Source organism: Carcharodon carcharias, chromosome 11 (assembly GCF_017639515.1).
Source record: "Carcharodon carcharias isolate sCarCar2 chromosome 11, sCarCar2.pri, whole genome shotgun sequence".
NCBI classification, from domain to species: Eukaryota; Metazoa; Chordata; class Chondrichthyes; order Lamniformes; family Lamnidae; genus Carcharodon; species Carcharodon carcharias.
The window spans coordinates 92,563,829-92,591,606 of record NC_054477.1 but is presented as its reverse complement, the minus strand read 5'-3'; the positions used below and the strand labels follow the sequence as shown (position 1 = coordinate 92,591,606).

The 27,778-nt window shown below is 41.4% G+C and overlaps 1 protein-coding gene across 12 annotated transcripts in view; it reads left to right on the top strand.

Annotated features, from left to right (window-relative positions):
- The window catches only part of slc36a4 (solute carrier family 36 member 4), a 450,045-nt gene that overhangs the window by 110,407 nt on the left and 311,860 nt on the right, over positions 1-27,778 (top strand). For 10 of the 12 annotated variants that reach the window (XR_005944434.1, XM_041199221.1, XM_041199220.1 and 7 more), the window contains one exon: positions 10,150-10,319. Coding sequence is in view for 11 of the 12 variants with exons in the window: in XM_041199221.1 (XP_041055155.1) it covers positions 10,150-10,319 (170 nt within the window). In the remaining variant the exon portion in view is untranslated. Of the gene's footprint in view, positions 1-2,779; positions 3,791-10,149; positions 10,320-11,071; positions 11,180-27,778 lie in introns of those variants that run through there. The other 2 variants (XM_041199224.1, XM_041199233.1) reach the window with 2 other exon arrangements.

Here is a 27,778-nt window from a genome sequence, read left to right as displayed (position 1 = left end):
TCCATGGTCTGGATCAGGTCAAATCTGATCCTTTGGTTGCCTACTTGTTTCCTTATTCCTTCACTCCAACAATGTTTTTACTCTCTGTATACTTACCATTGCTACTTCTCCTGTTTTCTATTTTATTCCTTAAAATGTTTGAAATTTAAAAAGTGATGAGCTTGAGTGTTATTGGAGCTACACTCATCCAGGAATGTGGCAAGTATCCCTTCACACTCCTGACGTGTTCAATATAGGTGGCAGGCTTTGGGGAGTCGGGAGGTGAGTTACTCACCACAGAATTTCTAGCCTCTGACCTGCTCTTATAGCTACTGTATTTATATAACAGCTCCAGTTAAGTTTCTGGTCAATGGTGCTGCCCAGCATGTTGTTGATGGGGGATTCAGCGATGGTAATGCATTGAATGTCATGGGGAGATGGTTAGATTTTCTCCTGTTAGAGATGGTCATTGCCTGGCATTTTTTATGGCATGAATGCTACTTTCCAGATATCAGCACAAACCTGAATGTTGACCAGGTCTTGCTGCATGCAGGCATGGACAGCTTCAATATCTGAGGAACTGTGAATGTTGTTGAACATTGTGCAATCATCAGTGGACATTTGCATCCTGACCTTGCATTGGAGGAATGTCATTGAAGCAGCTGAAGTTGGTTGGGCTTAGGACACTTTGCTGGGAAAGTCTTGCAGCGACCTGGGGCTGGGATGATTAACCCCCAAATACCATAACCATCTTTCTCTATGCTAGGTATGATTCTAACCATTGGAGAGTTTGTCCCCTGATTCCTATTGACTTCAATATTGCTAGAGTACCTGATGACACACTTGGTTAAATGTTACCTTGGTGTCAAAGGCAGTCACTCTCATATTATCTCTGGAATCAATTCTTTTGTCCATGTTTCGACCAAGGCTGTAAGCAAGTCAGGGGCCGAATCTCCCTGGCAGAACCCCAACTGACCATCAGTGAGTAGGTTGTTGCTGAATAAGTGCTGGTTGAGAGCACTGCCGACGACACCTTCCATCAGTTTGCTGATAATTCCAAGCAGATTTAAGGGGTGGTAATTGGCCAGATTGGATTTGTCCTGTTTTTTGTGGACAGAACATGCCTGGGCAATTTTCCATATTGTTGGGTAGATGACGAATTGTAACTGCACTGGAACAGCATGGCAAAGAGCACAGCTAGTTCTGGAGTACAAGTGTTCAGTTCTACAGCTGGAATATTGTCAGGGACCGGAGCCTTTGCCATATCCAGCACATTCAGCCGTTTCTTGATATCGTGGAGTGAATCGAATTGTCTGAAGACTGGCACCCATGATAATGAGGATTTCAGACAGGGGAGGAGATGGATCATCCATTCTGCATGTCTGGCTGAAGATGGTTGCAAATGCATGAACCTTGTCTTTTGCACTGACGTGCTGAGGATGGAATGTTTGAAGCACTTTCTCCTCCCATTGGTTAATTGCCCATCACCATTCATGGCTGGATGTGGCATGATTGCAGAGCTTTAGTCTTTTGGTTGTGGGATCACTTTGCTCTTTTTATTGCATGCTGCTTCCATTGTTTGGCATGCATGTAGTCTTGTGTTATAGCTTTACCATGTTGGCGTCTCATTTTTAAATATTGCTTGTGTTGCCCCTGGCATTCTCTCCTGCACTCATTGAATCAGTCGTGGTCCCCTTGGCTTGATTGTAATGGTGGAGGGATGTCTCTCTCAGGCTGTGAAGTTACAGATTGCGGTGGAATACAATTCCGCTGCTGTTCATGGTCTACAGCACCTCATGGATGCCCACTTTAGAGCTGCTAGATCTGTTCTGAATCTGTCCCATTTAGCACGATGGCAGTGCCACAAAACACAATGGAGGGTTCCTCATTGTATAAACCATTCTTTGCCTCCATGAGGACTGTGTGGTAGTAGCTCCTACCAATATTGTCATGGACAGATACATCTTTAACATGTAGATTGGTAAGGATGATGTCAGTTAGGATAAGGTACCACACAGAGGTTACTAAACAAAATTAGAGCATGTGGGATTGGCGGTAATATATTGCTATGGATTGAGAATTGGTTATTGGACAGAAAACAGTAGGACTAAATGGGTTATTCTCAGGATGGCAGGCTATTACTAGTGGGGTACCACAAGGATCAGTGCTTGGGTGACAGCTTTTCACAATCTGTATAAATGATTTAGATTTGAGGGCCAAATGTAGTATTTCCAAATTTGCTGATGAGACAAAACTAGGTGGGAATGTGAATTTTGGGGTGGATGCATGGAGGCTTTAAGGAGATTTGGACAGGCTAAGGGAATGGGTAAGAACATGGCAGTTGGAATATAATGTGAATAAGTGTGAAGTTATCCACTTTGGTAGAAAAAATGGAAAGGAAGAGTGGTGAAAGGTTGGAAAGTGTTAATGTCCAAAGGGACCTGGGAGCCCTTGTTCATGAGTCACTAAAAGCTAACTTGTAGGTGCAGCAAGGAATTAGGAAGGTAAATGACATGTTGGCCTTCATTGCAAGGGGATTTTAGTGCAGGAGTAAACATTGCCTTGCAGCAATTGTATAGAGCCTTGGCAAGACCGCACCTGGAGTATTGTGTACAGTTTTGGTCTCCTTACCTAAGGAAGGATATACTTGCCATAGAGGAGTGCAACATAGTTTCACCAGAGTAACCCCTGGGATGATGGGATTCTCTTATAAAGAGCGATTGAAGAAACTGGGCCTGCATTCTCTAGAGTTTTGAAGAATGAGAGGTGATCTAATTGAAATTGATTTTTTTTTTTACAGGGTATAACAGATTAGATGTGGATAGTGTCACTTCCCTAAGACATGAAAGTGATCGTAAACTGTTCAAAGCAAACCTTACCATTTTGCTGATTTTTTAAAAATGAACTCTGCTAAACCAAAATATAGCTGCTACAGATCACATGATTCACAAGTTGGCTTCAGTTTCTGGAAATTTCCAACAGCAGTTACAGGACAAAAGCTTAATCCTTATCCTTGTGGAATATCTCATCTTTCTCATCTGAGGACACATTACAATCAACAAAACCAGGGCCCAGCAGACAATCTATCTCCTCAACCTCGTCCTATAACAAAGGGAGAGCAATTGAAATTTGTTACACCTGCAGAGGTGCTGATGGTCACCATCAATCTCCTAATGGATTTTGACCAGAGGCATAGAAACTGCTCGTTAGCCTGCAACTGACTCATTAATGGGCAACATCACATGACCTAAGCTTTTGGCCTTTGGAAAGTTTTAATATTACATTTCTAGACTCATAACACAGTGTGCTGTTTAACCTCCCGCCTGCAAACACCACAGCAGGATTCCAGGCTGACCAACAGCCTGCATCAAGTCTAATCCTCCATGAAGCCTGTTTCTCTGGAAGATTCCTGCCTTATCCTGCTGAACAGACCAAGACTCTGTATACCAACCTCATCTCGCTGCACCACCAAACTTTAAAGGAATTTTACAACTCCTGCTTCAGCTGGGGTCAAAATCCTGTAACTCCCTTCCTAACAGCACTGTGGGTGTACCTATACCACATGGACTGCAGTGGTTCAAGAAGGCAGCTCACTACCACCTTCTGAAAAACAATTAGGGATGGGCAATAAATGCTGGTCCAGCCAGCAAAGCCCACATTCTGTGAATGAATAAAAAAAAGCTAGCTGAACCTACTTGAATTTAACTCCTCCATGAATCAACCCTCACTGCACTCTGACTTCCTGGACTCTGACAATAACGTGAACTGATATCCTTATCTTTTTTCTTTAAAGTTACTCAATTTGTACAAATTCCTCTTTCCTATCTTCTTTTTGTGTGCTTGTGTGTGTGTATGAAGCTGCGACAATCCCCCCCACACCCCCCCCCCCCCCCCCGACTTTGAATGTGTAAATAAACAATACCTCTGATTTAACCCCAAAGAGAGTTTGCTGTGAATCACTTTAAAATTGACGTCACAAACAGGATTTGGGGGAAACAAAAATTAAAACACCTCCGCTTAGAGACAGACAATGAGAAAACAAAGGAGTTCAAGTTTGCCTCTCCTCTTGCCAGTAACAATAGGATGTTTCCCCTGGCTAGTGCGTCTAAAATCATGGGAGACAGTCTCAGAATAAGGGGCAGGCCATTTCAAACTGCGATGAGGAGGAACTTTTTCACAGAGGGTGCTGAATCTTTGGAATGCTCTACCCAAAGGGGTGTGGAGGCTCAATCATTGAGCATGTTCAAGACCAAAATCTTTAGATTTCTGGATACCAATGACATTAAGAGATATGGTGATAGTGGAAAAAAATGATGTAAAAGATAAATGATCAGCCATAATCTGATTGAATGGAGGAACAAGCTTGACAGGCTGAATGGCCTACCCCTCCTATTTCCTATGTTCTCCATACATGTTAGGTTTTTTCCCTCATATTGGTTTTCTCACTATCTGGCACAGATTCTGACTTGCAGATATGGCCTAAGACTTGGACAATAGCGGTGCTGATGAGCACATTGGACATAGAATGGACTCTGGGCAGAGGGAATTCAATGCCTCTGCTACTTCCATGTGATGTTCAAATTGGAGGACTACTGATTCATTAGCTGAAGGAAGGCAGTAGGTGGTGATTAGCAGGAGGTTTCCTTGCTCATGTTTGACCTGAAGCCATGAGAATTCATAGGGTCTGCAGTCAGTGTTGCGGACTCCCAGATTCAATTCGACCTGACTGTGTACCACTGTGTTGTCACTTCTAGTGGGTCTTCTCATTCAGTGAGACAGGATATCAGAAGATCATGAGAAATTGGAGCAGGAATAGGCCATTTGGTCCATCATTTGATAAGATCATGGCTGATCTGATTGTGATCTCAACTCCACTTTACTGCCTGTCCCCCATAACATTCAACTTCCTTGTCAATTAAAAACCTGTCTAACTTAGCCTTAAATATATTCAATGACTCAGCCTTCACTGCTGTGGATGAGTATTCCAAAGATTAACGTCTTCTCCATCTTAAATGGGAGATGCCTAATGCTGAAGCTGTGCCCCTAGTGGTAGATTCCCTCACAAGAGGAAGCATCCTCTCAGCATCTTCTCAACCAAACCCCCTCAGAATCTTATGCTTCAATAAGATCATCTCTCATTCTTTTAAACTCCAGAATAAGCTCAATCTGCTCAACCTTTCCTCATAAGACAAACCCTTCATCCAAGGAATCAGCCCAGTGAACATTCTCTGAACTGCTTCCAGTACAAGTATATCCCTCCCTAAGTAAGGAGACCAAAGTTGTACACAGTACTCCAGATGCAGTCTTACCAATGCCCTGTACAGCTGTAGTAAGATTTCCCTACTTTTATACTTCATCCCCCTTGCAATAAAGGCCAACATTCCACTGGCCTTCCAAATTACTAGCTGTATCTGCATGCCCACATTTTGTGACTCATGTACAAGGACACCCAGATTCCTCTGCATCGCAGCATTCTGCAGTGTCTCTCCATTTAAATAATATCCTGCTTTTCTATTCTTCCTGCCAAAGTGGGCAACCTCATTTTCCCACGTTATAGTCCATCTGCCATTTTTTAGCCTATTTAAAATATCTATATCCCTTTGTAGGATATTTGTATCCTGTTCATAAGTTGCTTAACTACCAAAATTTGTATCATCAAATTTGACTACAATAGAGTCTGCTCCTTTGTCCAAGTCATTAACATAGATTGTAACTGGTTGAGACCCTGGCACTGATTTCTGTGGCGCTTCTTGACAGAGAAGATGCTGAGAGGATGTTCCCTCTTGTGGGGGAATCTATTACTAGCGGCACAGTTTCAAAATAAGGCATCTCCCGTTTAAGATGCAGGTGAGGGAAAATTTCTTAGAGGGTGTTAATCTTTGGAATGCTCCTCTACAGAGAGCAGTGAAGGTTGAGTCATTGGATATATTTGAGGCGGAGTTAGGTTTTTAATTGACAAGGAAGTTGAGTGTTATGAGGGACAGGCAGTAAAAAGGAGCTGAGATCACAATCCAATCAGCCATGATCTTATAGAATGATGGGACAGTTTGCCAACCTGAAAATGATCCATTTATCCTGACTCTGTTTCCTGTTAGCTAGCCAATCCTCTATCCATGCTAATACATGACCCCAACACCATGAGCTCCTAACTTGGGCGGTCACCTTTTGTATGGTACCTTATCGAATGCCTTTTAGAAATCCAAATACACTACATCTATTGGTTCCCCTTTATACACCCTGCTTGTTACATCCTCAGAGAACTCGAATAAATTTGTCAAGCATAATTTCCCTTTCACAAAACCATGTTGACTCTGCTTGATTGTATTATGATTTTCTAAGTGCCCTGCTACTAGCTCCTTAATAATGGATTTTAGCATTTTCCTAATGACAGAAGTTAGACTAACTGGCCTCTAGTTTCCTGCTTTCTGCCTCTCTCCTTTCTTGAATAGTGGTGTTACAATTGCAGTACTCCAATCCGCTGGGACCTTTCTAGAATCTCGGAAAAGTTTGGAAAATTGCAGCCAATACAACCACTATCTTTATAGCCACTTCCTTAAAAAACCCAGGATGCAGGTCATCAAGCCCAGTGGACCTGTCAGCCTTTAGTCCCATTAGTTACCTAGTACTTTTTTCTAATGATCATGATTGATTTAAGTTCCTCCTTTTTACCCCCTCCTTTTCTACTATCTTAATGATTTTTGTGTCTTCTACTGTTGAAGACAGAAACAAAATACTTGTTCAAAGTCTCTGCCATTTCCTTGTTTTCCATTATTAATTCCCCAGTCTCACCCTCTGAGGGACCAACTTTAGTTACTCTGTTCCTTTATATATACTTTTAGAAGCTTTTACAGTCTGTTTCTATATTTCTTGCTAGTTTTCTCCAACTCCAATTTCTCTCCCTCTTTTTTAGTCATCCTTTGCTTGTTTCTAAAATTTTCCCAATCTTCTGGCCTATCACCTTTCTTTGTAACATTGTACATCTTTTCTTTCAATTTAATACCACCCTTAATTTCCCTAATTAGTCATGGATGGCTCATCCTTCTCAGAGTATTTCTTAATAGAATATATCTTTGTTGTAAGCTATGAAATACCTCCTTAAATGCCTTACATGCTTCTCCACCTTTTAACCTATTTTTCCAGTCCACTTTAGCCAACTCTGCCTTCATGCCCTTGTAACATTTAAAGTTTAAGTCAGTAATTTTAGACCCAAATTTCTCACCCTAAAGATGAACATGAAGTTCCATCATGTTATGATCACTCATACCTACAGGATCCTTTACTGTGAGGTCATTTATTAATCATGTCTCATTATACATTACCCAGTCTAAATTAGCCTATTTCCTGGTTGGTTCTAAAATGTATTATTCTAAGAAATTGTCCTGAATATACTCCATGACCTTAACCTCCAGGTTTCTTTTGCCAATTTGATTCACCCAATCTGTGAAGATTAAAATCTCCCATGATTATTGCAGTACCTTTCCAGCAAGCTCCCATTGTTTTGTTTGATTTATACTTTGTCCTACAATGTAGTTACTGTCTGGGGGCCTATAAACCACCCCTCCAATAACTTCTTTCCTTTAGTATTTCTTATCTCCACCCAAACTGTACACTTTGATCCCCCAAACAGAGATCATTTCTCACTACTGTACTGAACTCATCCTTTATTAACAGAGCTACCCCACCTCCTTTTCTTCCTGTCAATCTGAAATGTCAAATATCCTTGAGCATTTAGGTCCCAGTCATGGTCACTTTACGACCATGTCTTTGTAATGGCTATCATGTCATATTCATTGATTTCTATCTGTGCTATCAATTCAACCATCTTCTTACTAATGCTGCATGCATTCATATTAAGAGCCTTTATTTCTGCCTTTTTACTATTTTTCCCTGCTCTGATTTTACTTTCTGGTGCACTCTTATGTTTCTGCAGTCTGTCCATCCCTGTTACTCTGGTTATCGTTGCTGGCATCATTACCCTGCACTATTGCTTTGTCCTTTCTCTTTAACTTAACAAATCTCCCCACCCCTATTTAGTTGAAACCTCTCTCTACAACCCTAGTTATATGATTTGCCAGTACACCTGTGCCAGCGTGGTTCAGATGAAGACCATCCCAATGGTATAGCTCCCTCTTTTCCCAGTGCTGAAGCCAGTATCCCATGAATTGAACCCCATTTCTCTCATATCAATCTTTGAACCACACATTCAACTCTGACTTTTTTTTTAACCGTATGCCAATTTGCTCACCACTCAATAATTAATCCACCTTTGTGGTTGTGCTTTTTAATTTAGTCTCTAGTTGCTCATACTCCCTCTTTCTTAGAGCCTCTATCTTAGTCTTACCTATGTCATTGGTATCAGTGTGGACCACAACAACTTAATCCTCTTCCCACGCCCCATTACAACTTGCTGTCCAGCCTTGAGACTATGTCCTTAACTCTGATGCCAGACAGGAACCTCAGCCTTTGGGACTCTTGGTCTTGGCGGCAAAGAACAGTATCTATCCCCCTGGCTATACTGTTCTCTAATACTACTACATTCCTTTTTTCTCACCCTGCCCCCGCCCCCCCTTTAATGGCTCCTTGCACCACGTTGCTCATCCTCCATGTAGCTCCTGCACTATTCCACATATGTTGTAACAATCTTGAACCCGTTGAACAATTTCAAGGGCTGAGGCTCCTCCATTGCTACCATCTAGATCCCTGTACCTGCCTCACTTGTAATCACACCCTCCTGCCCTGATCAGGGACCAAACCTGAAATACCCAGCTGAAAGGGTATGATTGCCTCCTCGATCAAAGTGTCAAGGTAACCTTCCTCCTCCCTGATGCATCACAGCGTCCAAAGCTCAGGCTCCCGCTCATTAACTCAGAACCAAGGTTCTTCGAGCTGCCAACACTTACTGCTGATGTGGCTGCCATGGACCACTCTAGTGTCCACCTGTTCCCACATACTACAGCTGCAACACATTATCTGCCCTGTCATCTTTATTCTGTTTAATTTAATCAATTAAATTTTAAGTTTAGAAATATAACTCAACTTGCTGTCTGTAGTTATGTCAAGTAGTTTAACTAGTTAAGCTCTAAATGTAATGCAATATTTATATCTTTCTGGTACCAATTTAAACTACTGCCTGTGTTTTAAAGGGATAAGATCTTAAAAACTCCCCATTCACTTAGCTACCTGCCTAATTAAAGCCTTGAACACTCACCAGCTTCAACAAGATTCCCACTCGCACCAAATTCCCAACTTTGCATTGGTACCTCATTGCACTCAGATGGGATGGTGATTGAGGAGCCTGGGACATTGGTTGTAAGTTATGATTTAGTGAGTATGACTATGTCAGTTTGTTGCCTGACTGGTCTCTGAGACAGCTGTCCCAATTTTGGCATAAATCCCCAGATGGTTAGTGAGGAGGACTTTGCAAAGTCAGCTAGCCAAGCTGTGCCTTTGTTGTCTCAGGTACCTAGGTCGATACCAGCTGGCCTGTTTGGCCTATTCTTTGACTATCTTGTTATGCCATTTCAGAGAGCAGTTAAGAGTCAATCACATTGTGTATGTTTGGAGTCTCATGTAGGCCAGACTGGGTAAGGATGGCAGATTTCCTTCCCTAAAGGACATTAGCAAACCAGAAGAGTCTGGATAATAATTGGGTAGTTTCATGGTCACCATTACTGAGACTAGCTTTTTATTCCAGATTTAATAATTGATTGAATTTAAATTCAGCTGTTGTGATAGGACTTAAACTTATGTCTCCAGAGCCTTAGCCTAAGTCTCTGGATTAGGCATCCAGCAACCTTATCACGACCATTTTCATACTCTGTACAGTACTGAAGGTGAAAAAAATGTTGAGATGGAGTGCATTTTTCGTGTTAACTGTGTAAAAGGAAACAATGATTTAAAAAAAAAGATTTTGTTTGAAAATGAACAAATAAACTTTCATATTACAAATGATTAATCAATTTTGGACTGAGAAGAAAAGAGGTAATTAGATTAATGAATGTGTTGAAACTGCTTTCTTATGTTTTATTTCCTTCATAGTGAGATATCTCTATAAAATTCTTGTTATGGGTTCTTATAAATTCGCAACAGTAACAACAAAACAGCACTTTGTTGCACTCTAGCACCGTGAATCTGTTATGCCCTTGTGACATGTCATTACTCCTTCTCTAGGCTATACCAGCTGGTGAAAATCCTTTATTCCTTTGGGATTTTGGTAACTTATACAATCCAATACTACGTTCCAGCAGAGATCATTCTTCCAGCTGTTTCCGCACAAGTACCTCAGAGATGGAAGCTACTTTGCGATCTTGTGGTCCGAACCCTCCTTGTTTGTCTAACCTGTGAGTAGGTTCAAAGCAATTACATGATTTTAAAAAACCTTAATGCCCATTGTGAGTTTGAAAAAACCAGAAACGTCATTGTTGAATGCACATTGTTTCTGAAGATGGTTCTTTGTGCTTTTTTTTTAATTAGGAATATAGAAATTCGTTTAGAGCATTAGGATTATTTTTTACTGGCCTACTGAGAATTATTTTGGATGATAATATAGTAATATCACTGTGTACTGGCATTTCACAAAGTTTGCGCCTGACTGGCTGGCTGTTAAATATTGAAGGGTATTATGTTTTTAGAAAAGAAAAGAAAGAACGGACAGCTATACTAATTAATTAGAGTAATATAATGGCAGTAGAAATAAAAGTAACTAACTAAGATAGAAACAAAATCCAAATGGGTTGAGATAAAAGCTATGAGATTGATCAAACTAATCAGGAACAACTAGCAGAATGAATAGCAAACTGCCCAGAAAAGACACAGTAGGGTTAAAGGTAATTACTAGGACTAAGAATTTGTAAAATGGCCCTGTGCATATGTCAAATGCATTTGAACATTGATAAGTGTGAGGCATAAGGAAGCCTCCTCCTTGGAAAATAAGTGTCTAAATGGGACAGTGGCGCAAAGGGATCTTTGGGTACAGATTCACAAAGCATCAAAAGTGTCATTTTTATGCCATTTCATGCGAAAGGAGACATGTTTTTGGTAGCAAATTTCATAGTTGCCTTTTTATTTTTTCTCACTTTCTTTGTTTTGCTAGTAATGGTTATCATTGTTGAAGTCCAAAGGCGATGCAAGTGATGTGCAATGACATTGTACATTGAAATAATAATGATTGTTGTACATTACTGACTGATGTTTCTATTTGGAGGACTTAATCAGTTTTGGATTCATTTTTGTTTTGCCAGGATCAATTGGTAAGAATAGTAACTATTCATGTGTTGCATGCTATTCTTCAGTGGTCACATTTATAAGAAGGATTTTTAACATAATCATCGTAAGTTTATCAAGAAATAATTTGAACATGTATAAATGGGATTTAATATCTGCTAATATTTACACTGAAAAGGTTGTTTTCATCTGTAGTCCGTTCCTTTACCATTGCAGTACTTATCTACATCTTCATGTTTTGAATTTAGGATTTAATCTTTTAATAAAAGTAAAGCATAAGGCATGGAATTCTATATTTTGTGTACAATTGGCCTCAACACATTTGACTGCTTGTTAGCTTGCCTTCTGAAATATTTAAGGGCATGTCATGGCACATGTCAGATTACAGTATCCAGTTCACATACCGGTATGTCAATGGGGCAGCTTAATTTGCCTTTAGGCCACACTAATGCAACACTAGATATTGAGTAGTAAAGCTAAACTCCTAATTGGAAGGATCCTGGGCTCCACTTACAGGAGACAATGCTGATGGTGAAGCTGAGAGAATACCTAGTGCAGATCTGAAATCTACCTCCAGGATTAAGGGACGTGCTCTTGATCACTGTCCCAGTACGATATATTTTATATATCATGTACTTCTAGATTCAGAAATTTATTTCAAATAAATCCTTTCCAGAACAGCAATGAGCTTTCCTTGTGCCATTATCTGAAACTTCTGGGCTTAATTTTCCTGAAAGTAATGCAACTGTTTTCATTAATTTATTTGACATGGACTCCTCAATAAAATTATTTTCACAGTAACGTTCACACTGGTGGCATGCCATGCCATCAGTGTGGGCAAATATGCATTAATTAAGGAAAGCCAAGGTGGATTTGTTAAGGGGAAGAAAATAATACAATAGGATTAGCTGAACACTGCTCCCCCCTCTCCAACCCACCCCCACCTCCCCAACCACTGCTTTTGCCCCTCCCCTACTCCCCACCCAGCAACTCCTATAATCCACAAATTTTCATTCTGGGGTATGAAAATGAGGTCACACTGGGAAAAAGTTTGAAAAGTGCCGCATTGAGGTATTTGAAATTACAAACACTAATTTTTCTATTTGTGGTTGCATTGATCTAGCAGCAAACATGCTGTTTGGGGTAGTGTAGAGGTGGCATTTATTTCTTATTATCTAATGACAATTAGGTGGGACTTGCACAGCCAGCTTGGATGGGCACCAAATGTTGCTTCTGGGCATATTTGTATGCAATGATTAAAGCTTTATTCATATTAAATCTATTGAACTTTAAGCTTCACATATAATTGCTTATCGTCAATAATTTTTTTCAGAACTGCAAATATTATAGGCCACATTTTGCAGTCAGCGGCAAAGCAAGTGCGTTTGTTACTGACGACAAAGTAAGTCTTGCTGAGAGATTTGGTGACCTCTCTGGTGAACGTTTCACCTCCATTGCTGCTGTGCAGTGGTTGCAGTGTTCTTTGCAGGGTAATCTGAGGTTGTTGGGCACTTTTCAGGGCCTAAAGTGATGGCCTTGGGCACGCTCATGTGTTTGCGCAATATTTCTGAGATGATCTGATCAGGGTAGCCATTGTCCCACAGGATGTCTTTGATGCACTCTATTTCAGCACCAAGCTTGCATGGTAAGAAAATGGCTCGGGCCCTATTTACGAAGTTGCCAATAAGGCCAATCTTGTAGTACGTGGAACTGTAAAAGTCCCACCGCGTGTAAAGACCAGTGAAGGTAGGCTTGCGGTAGATCGTGGTAGAGAATCCCCTGGAAGATTTCTCAACCAGTATGTCAAGGAAAGGGAGCTCATTTGACTGCTCCATTTCAAGGGTGAATTTGAGCGCAGGATGGAGCCCATTAAGACATGCAAGGAAATTATTGCATGCAGCTATGGATTTAAGTATAGCAAACATATCATCTTTTGTTTTATATCATCTTATGGTCTATATTGGAAATATGCAAGGGGTAGGAGGTTGGGTGTCATTCCATCAAAGACACATTTCTCATGGAACCCAATGAAGATGTTTGCAAGAGCTGGGCCTAGAGGGGACCCTATGGCAACACCATCTATTTGGGCAACCAATTAGCACACTCTTCTCATACAGTATAAACATTTTGTTCCCCCTGACATTGGCATTTTCTTGCGATTTGTCTTGATGAGTGCTAGACGAAAAGCTTTGACAAAATGCCTCTTTTTTCGGCAGTACTGGATATAATTGCTCACCTACATTTACTGAACATGCAAACATCCATCAGGGTGTAGGCCTACAAGGAGGCTCCAGAAATTAAGCTGAAACTTTTGGGCTTATGGGCACTAATAGGAATATATTGAATGGTTTGAAAGACATTTCTTTTAAATTTTGCCAAGGAACTGATTACTGTGATTCTAACTAAAATATAGTTCTGTATATTTTAACTTTCAGTAAGTTAAAATTCGGTGACTTACAGGTGGTGGGCCTTCGCATTCACAGTACTGTGAATTAAATGCTTGTTTTTTTTGCGATGAACCCATTTTTAGCTGTATTAATCAAACTTCATCAAGTTGCCACTGTTAAATATATTATGGAATATCTTTTAATACAGATTTTATGTAAAAGAAAACTGTTTGAAATGCTGTCCGAATGCAGTGGCTCATGGCAGATTTTACATTCAGCGATCTGTTAATGCGTGTGAGAGGAAACTTGGGAGAAAAAAAATGGATGGGTAATTAGCACATATGAATTATTTCGCACCAAGGTGGCAAATTATTAATAAGTAAAGTGTTTAAAAAATGTTTAGTAATAATATTTACTTTGTGGTTAGTGATTGGCAGCATGCCTTTGGGCATTTCATTTTTGCCACGAGGATTTTAGTAAGGGAAGCTTGCAAAGAGCAGTAAAGATTAATTTTTTTAAGTCAGCATAAATGAGAATCAATAAAAAAAGGAGGATATGTTGTGCCTTTTGACCATCCAAATTAAAATACATTTAATTGATTCTTTTTGGTGAATCTTTAGTATTGTTCAGGATTTGTGTGGAGTTAGGAACATAGGAACAGGAGGAGGCCATTCATCCCCTTGAGCCTGCTCCATGATTCACTTATATTATGGCTGATCTATATCTTAACCCCATCTACCTGTCTTGGCTCTGTAACCATTAATACCCTTGCCTAACAGAAGTCTATCACTTTTAGTTTTGAAGTTTTCATTTTACCTAGCCTAATAACTTGTTGAGGAGTGTTCCAGGTTTCCACTACTCTTTATGTGAAGTACTTCTTGAGGTCACCCCTGAAAGGCCTAGCTCTAATTTTAAAGTTGTTGGCTCGTTGTCCTGGACTCCCTTGTCAGAGGTATTAGTTTCTCCCTATCCACCCTATCTAATCCTTTAATCATCTTAAACACTTCAATTAGATCAGATCTTAATCTTCTATACATGAGGGAATACAAGCCAAGGCAATGCAATTCTCATAATTTATCCTTTTTTGCCCCAGTGTCATTCTGCTGAATCTGAGCACCCTTTCCAAAACCAGTGTATCCTTCCTGTGGTGCAGTGGCCAGAACTAAACATAGTACTCTAAATGAGGTCTAACCAGAACTTTATATACCTAACTGTAACATAACTTCCAAGCCTTTGTATTTCAGCCCTCTTGCAATAAAGGCCAACATTCTATTGACCTTATTAATTCTGGAATATGTTCAGCTGCCAGAATAGGTTTGTGATTAATTTGGCCTGTCTATTTACAGCTGTTGCTTAAATATTTTCTATGGTAAATAATCCAAAAAGGCAAATCCAAACAATTATAGCATCTTGCAAATTCTTGGGATTAAATACAGGTTAACTGCTCATGCTTGTAAATTGGTAGCACAAGGTCAAAAGAATCCAGCATTGACACTCTACCTTGAATGGCTTTATTCCACTTAATATTGGTTTGCATCTGTGACAAGGTCTGATGTTTAGGCTTACATTAAAACATCACTTTTTCTATTGCAAAGCCCTATGACCATATTTATAATGACAACATCTTTGTTTATAATTCAAAAATCTTGGTGAAGTTACTAATATGTTAGCATATTCTGGCCGCTGGTTTGCATAGTATGACTCCTAGGCAGCATTCTCTCCAAGCTGTGTGGTATGGCTGCATGGCCATGCAACAGTCTAGATGTTTATGCAATGGCAGAAATAGTTCAGGCAGATTGGACAGGCACCTTAGTGGGACAGAGTGTAGTCTGAAGCACAGCAATGACCAATCTGGAAGGGGTTGGTGGTATATATAAAAACAAAATCATGCACCACCCGTCACTGAACTAGGCACCAGAAATGACAAAGGTAGACCCTGCCCAGTCGACCCTGCAATGTCCTCGTCACTAACTTCTGGGGACTTGTGCCAAAATTGTGTAAGTTGTATCACAAACTTGTCAAGCAACAGCCTAGCATAGTCATTCTCACCAATGCATACCTGACAGTCAATGTTCTAAAGTCCTACGTCAGCATCCCACTGGCAGGGCAGACTCATCAGAGGTAGTGGCACGCCATGAATTCTCATGGCATCAGATCAATTGGAGGCAAAGATTACCAACTACCGCCCACCTTTAGCTGATGAATCAGTATTTCTTCATGTTGAACAGCATTTGAAAGAAGCACTGACTGGGTCTAGAGTTAATGTTGTGGACTTCTAGGGTCACTTCCTCTGGACTATATACACTGTGCCAGCACCACTGATGGTGGCAAAGGCACAGAATGTACTCTGGATGGAGGGTTTCACTGTTCATCACCAACCTTGCCATGGTAGCACCAGTACTGACTGAGCTGGACGAGTCCTGAAGGGTATGTTTGCCAGACTAGACCTGCGGAGTGTGGTAAGAGAACAAACAAAAGGGAAAAACCAGCCCTGATCAGTTACCTGTCACAGGTGTATCTGATGACAGCATTGGTATGAGTGACTACCACACAGTCCTTGTGGAGATGCAGTCCTGTCATCACAACGAGGATACCCTTCAATGTGTTGTGTGATACTACCACCGTGCTAAATGGGATAGATTTAAGAACAATTCCAGCACCTCAAAAATTGTCATCCATGAGGCACTGCGAGCCATCAACAACAGCAGAATTGTATTCCATCACAATCTGTAACCTCATGGGCTGATATGTCCCTCACTCTGCCATTACCATCAAGGGGATCAACCTTGTTTCAATGAAGAGTGCAGGAGGGCATACCTAAAAATGAGCTGCCAACCTGGCGAAGCTATAACACAGGACTACATACATGCTAAACAGAGGAAGCAGCATGTAATAGACAGAGCAAAGCTATCCTACATCTATTGGATCAGACCAAAACCCTGCAGTCCAACTTCATCCAGTTGTGAATATTGCTGGAGAATGAAGCAACTAACCAGAGAAGGAGGCTTGACAAACATCCTTTATGATGGGGCAGCCCAGAATGTCAGTGCAAATGATAAAGCAGACCTTTTGCAACCACCTTCAGCATGAAGTTGAGTGAATGCTCCATCTCGGCCTCCTCCTGAGGATCACAGCATCACAATGCCACTCTTCAGCCAATTCAATTCATGCAATGAATAGAGCAAAGGCGATGGGCCTTGACAACATCTTGGTTGTCATGCTGAAGATTTGTGCTCCGGAACTAATCGCATGCCTAGCCAATCTGTTCCAGTACAGCTACAACACAGGCGTCCATCTGGCAATGTGGAAAATTGCCCATATAGGTCCTGTCCACAAAAAGCGGCCAAATCCAATCTGACCAGTTACTGCTCCATCAGTCCACTCTCAATCATCAGCAAAGTGATTGAAGGTATTGTTGACTGTGCTATCAAGCAGCACTTACTCACTCATAACCTGCTCACCAATGTATAGTTTGGGCTCCACCAGGGTCACTTGGTTCCTGAACCCATTACAGCCGTGGCCCAAACATGGACAGAAGAGCTGAATTCACAAGGGGAGGTGAGAATGACTGCCCTTGACATCAAAATAGCATTTGACTGAGTTTGACATGGAGCCCTAACAAAATTGAAATCAATCAAAATCATGCAACAAACTTTCCACTGGTTGGAGCCCTACCCAGCACAAAGGAAGATGGTTGTTGTCGTTGGAGGCCAATCATCTCAGCCCCAGGGTATTACTGCAGGAGATCCACAGGATAGTGTCCTAGTCTGAACCAGCTCAGCTGCATCATCAATGACCTTCCCTCCATCACAGCGGGGATGTTCGCTGATGACTGCACAATGTTCACCATTTGAACTTGCCCAGATACTGAAGCAGCGTGTGCCCCATGAAGCAAGACTTGGACAACATTTAAGCCTGGCCTGTTAAGTGACATGTAACGTTTGCACTATACAAGTGCCAGGCAATAACCATCTCCAACAATAGAGCATCTGACCATTTATCCTTGACATTCAATGGCACTACTATTGCTGAATCCCCCACTATCAGCATCCTGGGGGTTACCATTGACCAGAAACTGAATTGGACCAGCCATATAAATACTGTGGCTACAAATGCAGGTCAGAGACTGAGAATCCTGCAATGAGTAACTCACTTCCAGACTCATCAAAGCCTGTCCACCATCTCCAAGGCACAAGTTAGGAGGGTGATGAAATACTCTCCACTTGCCTGCATGATTGGAGTTTCATCAACACTCAGGAAGCTGCACACCATCCAGGACAAAGCACCCAGCTTGATTAGCATGCCATCCACCACCTTAAACCATTCACTTCTTGCATCAGTGGTGTACAGTCACCGCAGCTATATATGTAAGATCATAAGAAGTCGGAGCAGGAATAGGCCATTTGGTCCATCGAGCCTGGTCCTCCATGGCTGTACTGGTTGTGGCCTTAACTTCACTTTCCTGTCTGACCCCTTAACCCTCGACTCCCTTGTAGATCAAAATCTGTCTAACTCGGCTTTGAATATAGTCAATGACCCAGCCTCCACTGCTCTCTGTGGAAGAGAGTTTCAAAGACTAACGATTTTCTGAGAGAAGAAATTCCTTCTTATCTCCATCTTCAGTGGGAGGAATCATGTTTTTAAACTGTGCCACCTAGTTCTAGATTTCCCTAGGAAGAGAAACATCCTCTCAGTATCTACCCTGTCAAACCCCCTCAGAATCTTATATATTTCATTAAGATCACCTCATTTTTCTGAATTTCAGTGAGTATAGGCTCCACCCACTCAACCTTTCCTCATAAGACAATCCTCCATCTCAGGAGTAATCCAAGTAAGCCTCCTCTGAACTGTTTCTAATGCAAGTACATCCCTTCTTAAGTAAGGACAGTAATGTTATGCACAGTACTCTAGGTGCAGTCTCATCAATGCCCTTCACAATTGTAGCAAGACTTTCCTACTTTATACTCTATCCCCCTTGCAATAAAGGCAAACATGCCATTTGCCTTCCTAATTACTTACTGTATCTGCATGCTAACTACAAGCTGCAGTACAACAAGTTGCCAAGGCTTCTTTGATAACCAGCAACCACTACCATCTACAGGAACAAGGACAGCACTCGCATGGGAGTACCACCACCTGCAAATTCCCTTCCAAGCCACATACCATCCTGGCTTGGAACTATATCACCATGTTGCTAGGCCACAATCCTAAAGCACCCTTCCTAACAACAGTTTGGGTGTACCTACATCACATAGACTGCAATGGTTCAGGTGGCATGCTTGTAGTTAGCATGTAAGTACAGCAGGTAATTAGGAAGACAAGTGACATATTGGCCTTTAATGCTGGGGGGATGGAGTATAAAGTAGGGAAGCTTTGCTACAAATGTATGGGGCATTGATGAGACCACATCTAGGGTGGGATTTTCTGGCCCCGCCCACCACTGGGATTGCCTGGTTCTACCAAAGTCAAAGGACTTTTGGCTGGGCCGCCGAATCTCTTGTGGCGAGGCCGGAAGATCCTGGCCCCAGAGTACTGTGCATGGCTTAGGGCTCCTAACTTAAGGAGGGATGTACTTGCATTGGAAGCAGTTCAGTGAAGATTTACTTGGCTGATTCCTGGGGTGAAGGGTTACTACCTTCTCGAGAGCAATTAGGGGTGGGCAAAAAATGCTGGCATTGTCAGCAATGCTCATGCACCATGAATCAATAAAAAAAACGATTGTTTTCAAGTTGTTTTTTGTAGAGCAGTACCTGTTAGTTTTTGAATGTGATCTTTGACAATTTAAAATACAACAGCTGTGTTTAAAAAAAAAGAAAAGGACAATTAGTTTCATTTGAAATGCAGAAGCATTTCAAAAAATAACCTGTTTTAAAATGTAAAGCTCATGCCTACCCTGGTGCCAATCCTTGCAACCTTAGCTGCATTAATTTTTGAAAGTGCTGCAACAGTGGCCATTAATTGCCAATTAATAACCTTAGTGCGTTTAGCATATTATAGGATTTATTGTCTTTGATGTGGAGTCTGAATAGAAGTGCTATTGTTTTTATGAGAGATTAGCCACTTGAGATTTAAAAGCTTTGAATAAGTTTTATGAATATGAATCATTTTCACTATCAAGTGTGTACAATTGAGAGCTGCAAGATTTTTTTCATCTCCACATAGCTCCCAGAGCTCCATAGTGGATTCCTGATAAATGCCTATGGAATGGAATTGAGGGTGTGGGGTGGTGGGTAGGGGCTTGACTAGGCATGGAGGTTATGAGGGGGCATAAGGGGCCATGAGGTGTATGGGTGGGGAGTTTGAGGGCTGGATGGCGTAACAACTTCTAAAACAACTGGGACAAAGTCCCAGAGAATCAAGGTGGGCAGTGTAACCAGCCCACCACCTCTGCACTCGTCCGTGCCTGTGGCTGCCTAGGATCTGTTTCTGGGGAGGGTGAGCTGACCCTATCTCTCCCATGCCTCTCTGCAATGAAAATTGGGTCTGACTGGACCCTTAAAACTGAGATGGGTATGCCGAATCAGGAAATTTCCTTGAGCTATCCACCCCACTAGTGAAAATCCAGCCCTAAGTGTCACACACAATGTTCCCTTTAATTTCTGTTGGCTATACATGGCCCACCCATTGTACTGCCAGTTACTTTGAAATTGTCATGTGATTGTGCATTGCACATCTTAAAATGCTTGATGGGACTTTGACACAAGTACAGGAAATCGGAGCTGGGTATGTTGCAGCATCCAGATGGTACAGCAACTTCCTCCTCATGAGTCCAGGGAATTGAATTTCTACAACATGACTCTTCCCAGGCAGAACTTACTTGGAACTCACTGCAGCTTCAGTCACATTCCCCAGGGCTGGTTGGAGTGAGCCCAGGAACCCTGTGTTATGAGCTGGTGAGGAGAGAGAGAGAGAGAGAGAGAGAAAGACAGGAGCGGGAGAGAGCCGCTGATCGCACTGTTTCTTCTGTCGGGGAGGCAGCGAAGAGTACAACCTGAACTGGTCAAAGTGGCAGTGTTATGTGCCAGGTCAGATATGACTATCTTTGCTAAGGAGAGTATGTTCAGGCTTATGAGGATGGGTTGGGGAGGTACAAAACTGAGCACGACAGAGTGAAGAGAAAGATGTTGCTAAAATAGATCAGCAAACATGTCATAAGGCAGGCAAAGCCTAAGCTTAGAAGTTTAAGTTTCAAGACCTCTTGAGGCTGGGAGGGATGTAAAATGGCGCTGCACTGTGGAAACATAGGATTTTACATTGTTCATCATTTCAATTTACTTCCAAGTTTTTCATCAGTTTTTAAATCAGTCAGATTTTTTATGATGATGTGACTTTGCTTTCTCATTGTTAATTATTCATTTATATGTAATTTCTAATGAAGCAATGTACCCACAATAAATTCCTGAATGGACAATAAATTTGAATTGAATTGAAATGTCACAGCTGTAAATACTCCCTGAAGTCCACAAAATTTCAGCCTGTGTATGTGGTGGGGTAGAGGGGCATGAGGGGTAGATATAAAACAGCTGAGTACACTGTCTAAATTACTGGTGTATATTGATTTACTCGATAATTACAGGCAAGATTGTTATGATCCTTGAAGTGATGATGAAATGAAGAAGCCATCTCTATGGAAACTGTTGCAATTGTTACGATACTCAGGATGCTCAATTGGCATTAATAGAAATAAATAATAGGTGAGCTAGATCCTCATGTCTGCTTTACCCTAGTCCTGCTGGCAGTAGTTATGTAGACTCTTCCCTAACAGGTTACCAAAACCTCAATCTTACTGAACCTACAGCTGTTCCACACAGTGACTGAAATTGTCATTGTCATGCTGTATAAACTCAAAGCTGCTGACTCTCCTTGTAAATAAGCTTCATGTACGTAGTCTTTTTAATTGTGTTTGTCCTCTCTAATGTTGCAGTGTTTCCCCGTACTTTTCCATGATAATCAGTGGTTGTGAAGCCAATCAGTAGCTATCCTTCCACTGATTGCACAGTAACTGTATGAAGAGTATAATTATTTATATAATGTAGGAAAATAAACAAAGGAAGTTGTTTACTTTGGCAGGAAGAGTTAAAAAGCAGAGTATTATTTAAATGGAGAATGGCTACAGAATTCCGAGGTGCAGAGGGATCTAGGTGTTCTAGCACGAGTCACAAAAAGTTAGTATGCAGGTACAGCAAGTAATTAAGAAGGCTAATGAAATATTCTCCTTTACTATGATTGGATTTGAACATAAAAATAAGGATGTTATGCTTTAGTTATACAGGGCAATGGTGAGACCACATCTCGAATATTGTGTGCAGTTTTGGCCTCATTTAAGGAAGCATGTAAATGTATTGGAGGTGGCTCAGAGGAGATTTACTAGACTGATACCTGGAATGAGCAGGTTATCTTATGAGGAAAGGTTTTCAAATTCAATACAAAACAGAAAATTTAAACAGCAACGAAAGTATTGTAAATAACATTTTCACAATGTGAACTGTTATTTCTACTTTTTACTACCCCTAGTTACAGTTACAGTTTCTGCTGTGCAACAAAATACTCTGTTTTCAGCCCTGTTAGTATCATTGACGTATCATCTATGGACTTCAGTTCAGAATTTGATGATATTAGGTTGTAACATTATAGGTTAGATTTTAACATTATTATAGGTTGATATTGTGGAATTTTATTCAATTACCTCCAGGCAATAGGTAAAATTATGGCTTCAATAAATTTTTGTCTTGGTATCTGCTTCCTCAGGGTACAAATAAGTTTGCAAGAGGCTGTTAACGAACAATGTGTATCTAGTTTGTTGGAGAAAAGGCCAATTTTTTTGTGTTGTTATATTACTTTTTGTTACAGAATTTCAAGAAAATGGGATGACAACTTTTATAGTTGGTTGAAGAATTAATTTGTTTCACTTAATTGGCAATGTAGAAGCTTCATGACCCTTCAGAACCCTAATAATTCTATCTTGTTTATCTTATAGAATAAGAATGTAGACTATTAATGTTATTTAACATTCATTTTTATTGCATTGTGATAAGTTTATGAATTGGGAATATTTATTTATTCATTCATTCAAAGACATGAGCATTGCTGGAATGGCCAGCATTTATTGCCTATCCATATGTGCCCTTGAGAATGTGATGATAAACTGCTGTTCTTGAAGTGTTGCAGTCAGTTTAGTGAAGGTAATCCCAAAGTGCTATTAGGTGGAGCGTTATGGGATTTTGACCCAGTAATGATAAAGGAACGATGTTATGTTATTTCCAAGTCTAGATGGTCTATGACTGGAAAGAGAAATAGGAGCTGGTTTTGTTCTCATGTACCATTGCCCTGTCCTTCTAGGTGGTAGACATCATGGGTTTGTTAGCTGCTGTCAAGAAACGTTGGTGAGTTGCTGCACTGCATTTTATAGATGGTATGTGCAGCTACCACAGTACACCAGTATGTTAGAAATGAATGTTTCAGGTGGTGGGATAGCATGCCAATTAATCAGGGTATTTTATCCTGGATGGTGTCAAGCATCTTGAGTGTTGCTGGAGCTGGAAAGTGAGTATTCCACCACAACTCTGATTTATGCCTTGCAAGTAGTGAAAAGATTTTAGGGAGTCAGAAGCTGAGTCACTTGCTGCAGAGTACCCAACCTCTGGCCTGCTCTTGAGACCGCAATATTTATGTGGCTGGTCCAGATGGTTTCCCTGTCATTTGTGGCTTCTGGGGTGTGAATGTGTGATTTGACAATGGTAATGTCGTCATATGTCAAAGGGAGATTTGTATAATGCAAATGTTACTTGCCACTTATCAACCCAAGCCTGGGTGTTGTCCAAGTCTTGCTACATGGGGGCATGTACTGCTTCACTATTTGAGGAGTTGCAAATGGTACCGAATACTGTACAATCATCAACAAACATCCCCATTTCTGGCTAATGATGGAGGGCAGATCATTGATGGACCAGGTGAAAATGGTTTGGCTGAGGAAACTGCCCTGAGGAACCCCTACAGCGATGCCCTGGCCTGAGATGATTAGTCTCCAACAACCACACCATCTTCCTTTGTGCTAGGCATGGCTCCAGGCAATTTTATAATAGTAATTTGTCAAGTTCTATAGCTAAATAATTTAACTAAGATTTAGTCATATAGATTGTTAACGTTATTTGATATCAGTATCAGTTGTTTTCATCATTTGGAACTATCCAATTTACTTCTGGTCACAAAATTACTGATTAATCTTGACTTCAAGTTATATCCTTTTTTAATGAGTGATGACATTTTTAAAGAACGTTATTTTTAGACTACTGGAAGAGCTCTTTTTAGAAAGTAATAAAAGTTGATAAGTTGGCTGTGATGGCTATCTTTTGTAAAACTAGTCAAATTAGGTCACACATTTAACAGTTTAGGATTCTAATCTATGTTAAAGTTCAGTAGTTTTCCACTAGCAGGCTTACATCTTTTTCTAAATTGTTTGGATGTTGATATAGTGGCTTTGTCATTTTTCTCGCCACCAATACTTAAAATTATCTTTGAGTCAGTTCTGTGAGCAGAGCTGCATTAATCAGTTGCTGAAAAGGTGCTGCTTATATTTTGGTTCAATTAATTGCTCTCCAAGTTTGAGTACTGCCTGCTGATCACATTAACACTATTTAATTCTTAGATATGTTATTATCTGGCTGCAAATACTATCCTATTTTCTTTTATGGCACTTGGTCAAGTGGATGCCAATTAGATATTTCTATTCCTATTTAAAAAAGCAGTTGATTATTTTAATATAAAGTTTAGATGGTTAAAATTTTATTTATTATTCTGATTAAAGTATCTTTCCTTGACCTGCAAAATGCAAATTTTGCCCTTTGATGCTGTTCTCTAGCAGAAATGACGTGTAAAGCAACTATCACAGTGTATAAGTCAACCTTTGCAGCCTAGAAAAATCCTCCAATTTATACACTGAGTATAAGATATAAACAGCTGTTGCTGGAGTAGGTGGTTATCATTTTGAAATGTGAAACAAAAACATAATACTAGTAATTCAGATTAAGTTAACATGACACATTTTATTGAATGAATTCATTCCACAAGCATACCTTTTAACCACAATCAAAACATTTTAAAAACTGTCTCTGGCAACCAATGCAAAGAGTTAATCAAATTCATTCTGAGTCTCTTTGGCTATGGCATCATCGTAAGGGTCCCACTCTGGAACATATTTGGCACGTTTGATTTCAGAATCGTCCTTTCACAATAAAATATATCATCCTCTCCATCCATTGAATTCTTATATTCTGCATTTTTTGAGGATCTGATGACAGTCTGTGCACTAATAACATGGCACGATTTGACAGTGAAAGCACAGCAGCATGCATATTTCCGCTCTTTTGTGCAGTTGTTTTCTCCATCAGCCATCCATCTATTCTATTCAGCATGAACATGATCTTACCTTCTCTTGATCTTTTCATTGAGAACTGTCGGCGCGACATTAGTCGTCTCAATTTCTCTGCTCCTCTCACCCATTCTAATCTCTCTCTCGCTGAACTTACTGCACTCCATTCTCTCAGGTCCAACCCTGACATCGTCATCAAACCCGCTGACAAGGGTGGTGCTGTTGTTGTCTGGCACACTGACCTCTACCTCGCGGAGGCTGAACGTCAACTTGCAGACACTTCCTCCTACCTCTCCCTGGACCATGACCCCACCACTGAACATCAAGCCATTGTTTCCAGGACTGTCACTGACCTCATCTCCTCTGGGGATCTCCCTCCCACAGCTTCCAACCTGATAGTCGTCCAACCTCGGACGGCCCGCTTCTACCTCCTACCCAAAATCCACAAACAGAACTGTCCCGGTAGACCGATCGTGTCAGCTTGCTCCTGCCCCACAGAACTCATTTCTCGTTATTTTGACTCCCTTCTCTCTCCCCTTGTCCAGTCCCTTCCCACCTACATCCGTGATTCCTCTGACACCTTACGTCACATCACCAATTTCCAGTTCCCTGGCCCCAACCGCTTCCTCTTCACCATGGACGTCCAATCCCTCTACACCTCCATCCCCCACCAGGATGGTCTGAGGGCCCTTAGCTTCTTCCTCGAACAGAGGCCCGAACAATCCCCATCCACTACTACTCTCCTCCGTCTGGCTGAACTTGTTCTCACACTGAACAATTTCTCCTTCAACTCCTCTCACTTCCTCCAAATAAAAGGTGTGGCTATGGGTACCCGCATGGGCCCCAGCTCTGCCTGTCTGTTTATGGGGTATGTGGAATATTCCTTGTTCCAGTCCTACTCCGGCCCCCTTCCACAACTCTTTCTCCGGTACATCGATGATTACTTCGGTGCTGCTTCGTGCTCTTGTCGGGACTTAGAAAAATTTATTAATTTTGCTTCCAGTCTCCACCCCTCCATCATTTTCAAGTGGTCCATCTCTGACACTTCCCTTCCCTTCCTTGACCTCGCTGTCTCAATCTCTGGCGATAGACTGTCCACCAATATCCATTACAAGCCTACCGACTCCTACAGCTACCTTGACTACAGCTCCTCACACCCCGCTTCCTGTGAGGACTCCATCCCATTCTCTCAGTTCCTTTGCCTCCGTCGCATCTGTTCCGATGATGCTACCTTTAAAAACAGTTCCTCTGACATGTCCTCCTTCTTCCTTAACCAAGGTTTTCCACCCACGGTCGTTGACAGGGCCCTCAACCGTGTCCAGCGCATCTCCCATTCATCCACCCTCACGCCTTCTCCTCCCTTCCAGAAACATGATAGGGTTCCCCTTGTCCTCACTTATCATCCCACCAGCTTCCGCATTCAAAGGATCATCCTCCGCCATTTCCGCCAACTCCAGCATGATGCCACTACCAAACACATCTTCCCTTCACCCCCACTGTCGGCATTCCGTAGGGATCGTTCCCTCCAGGATACCCTGGTCCACTCCTCCATCACCCCCTACTCCTCAACCCCCACCTATGGCACCACCCCATGCCCACGCAAAAGATGTAACACCTGCCCCTTCACTTCCTCTCTCCTCACCGTCCAAGGGCCCAAACACTCCTTTCAAGTGAAGCAACATTTCACTTGCATTTCCCCCAACTTAGTCTACTGCATTCGTTGCTCCCAATGCGGTCTCCTCTACATTGGAGAGACCAAACGTAAACTGGGCGACCGCTTTGCAGAACATCTGTGGTCTGTCCGCAAGAATGACCCAAACCTCCCTGTCGCTTGCCATTTCAACACTCCACCCTGCTCTCTTGCCCACATGTCTGTCCTTGGCTTGCTACATTGTTCCAGTGAAGCCCAACGCAAACTGGAGGAACAACACCTCATCTTCTGACTAGGCACTTTACAGCCTTCCGGACTGAATATTGAATTCAACAACTTTAGGTCTTGAGCTCCCTCCTCCATCCCCACCCCCTTTCTGTTTCTTTCCCCTTCCTTTTGTTTTTTTTCCAATAAATTATATAGATTTTTCTTTTTCCCACCTATTTCCATTATTTTAAAATATTTTTAAATCTTTTATGCTCTCCCCACCCCCACTAGAGCTATACCTTGAGTGCCCTACCATCCATTCTTAATTAGCACATTTATTTAGATAATATCAGCAACTTTGACACCTATGTGTTCTTTTGTTCTGTTGTCTGTGACATCTTTTGATGATCTGCTTCTATCACTGCTTGTTTGTCCCTACAACCACACCACCCCCCTCCACTTCTCCGCCCCCCCCCCGCCCCCCCCACCTTAAACCAGCTTATATCTCACCCCTTCCTTGGATTCACCTAGTTCTGTCGAAGGGTCGTGAGGACTCGAAATGTCAACTCTTTTCTTCTCCGCCGATGCTGCCAGACCTGCTGAGTTTTTCTATGTAATTCTGTTTTTGTTTTGGATTTCCAGCATCCACAGTTTTTTGTTTTTATATATATGTATGATCTTTAAATGACTTGTTGAGGCACACACCTAAGGGCTATGGGCATTAGACCCTGGTATAACTGCAATTTGGTTGTTGTTTCTTCACAGGCACCTCCTTGATCTCATCGATTATATGGGATCTGAACATGTTCCAGTAATAAGCCGTGTACTTGCATAGGCCACTGGGACAATCAATTCACTACTTCACTCCATCCTCATCTATTTAACCGTTGTCATGGGCATGCACCAAATCTCCTTCAAGGAACTTGCTTTTCAGCATAATTTCATGTTTGAAAATTACACCAG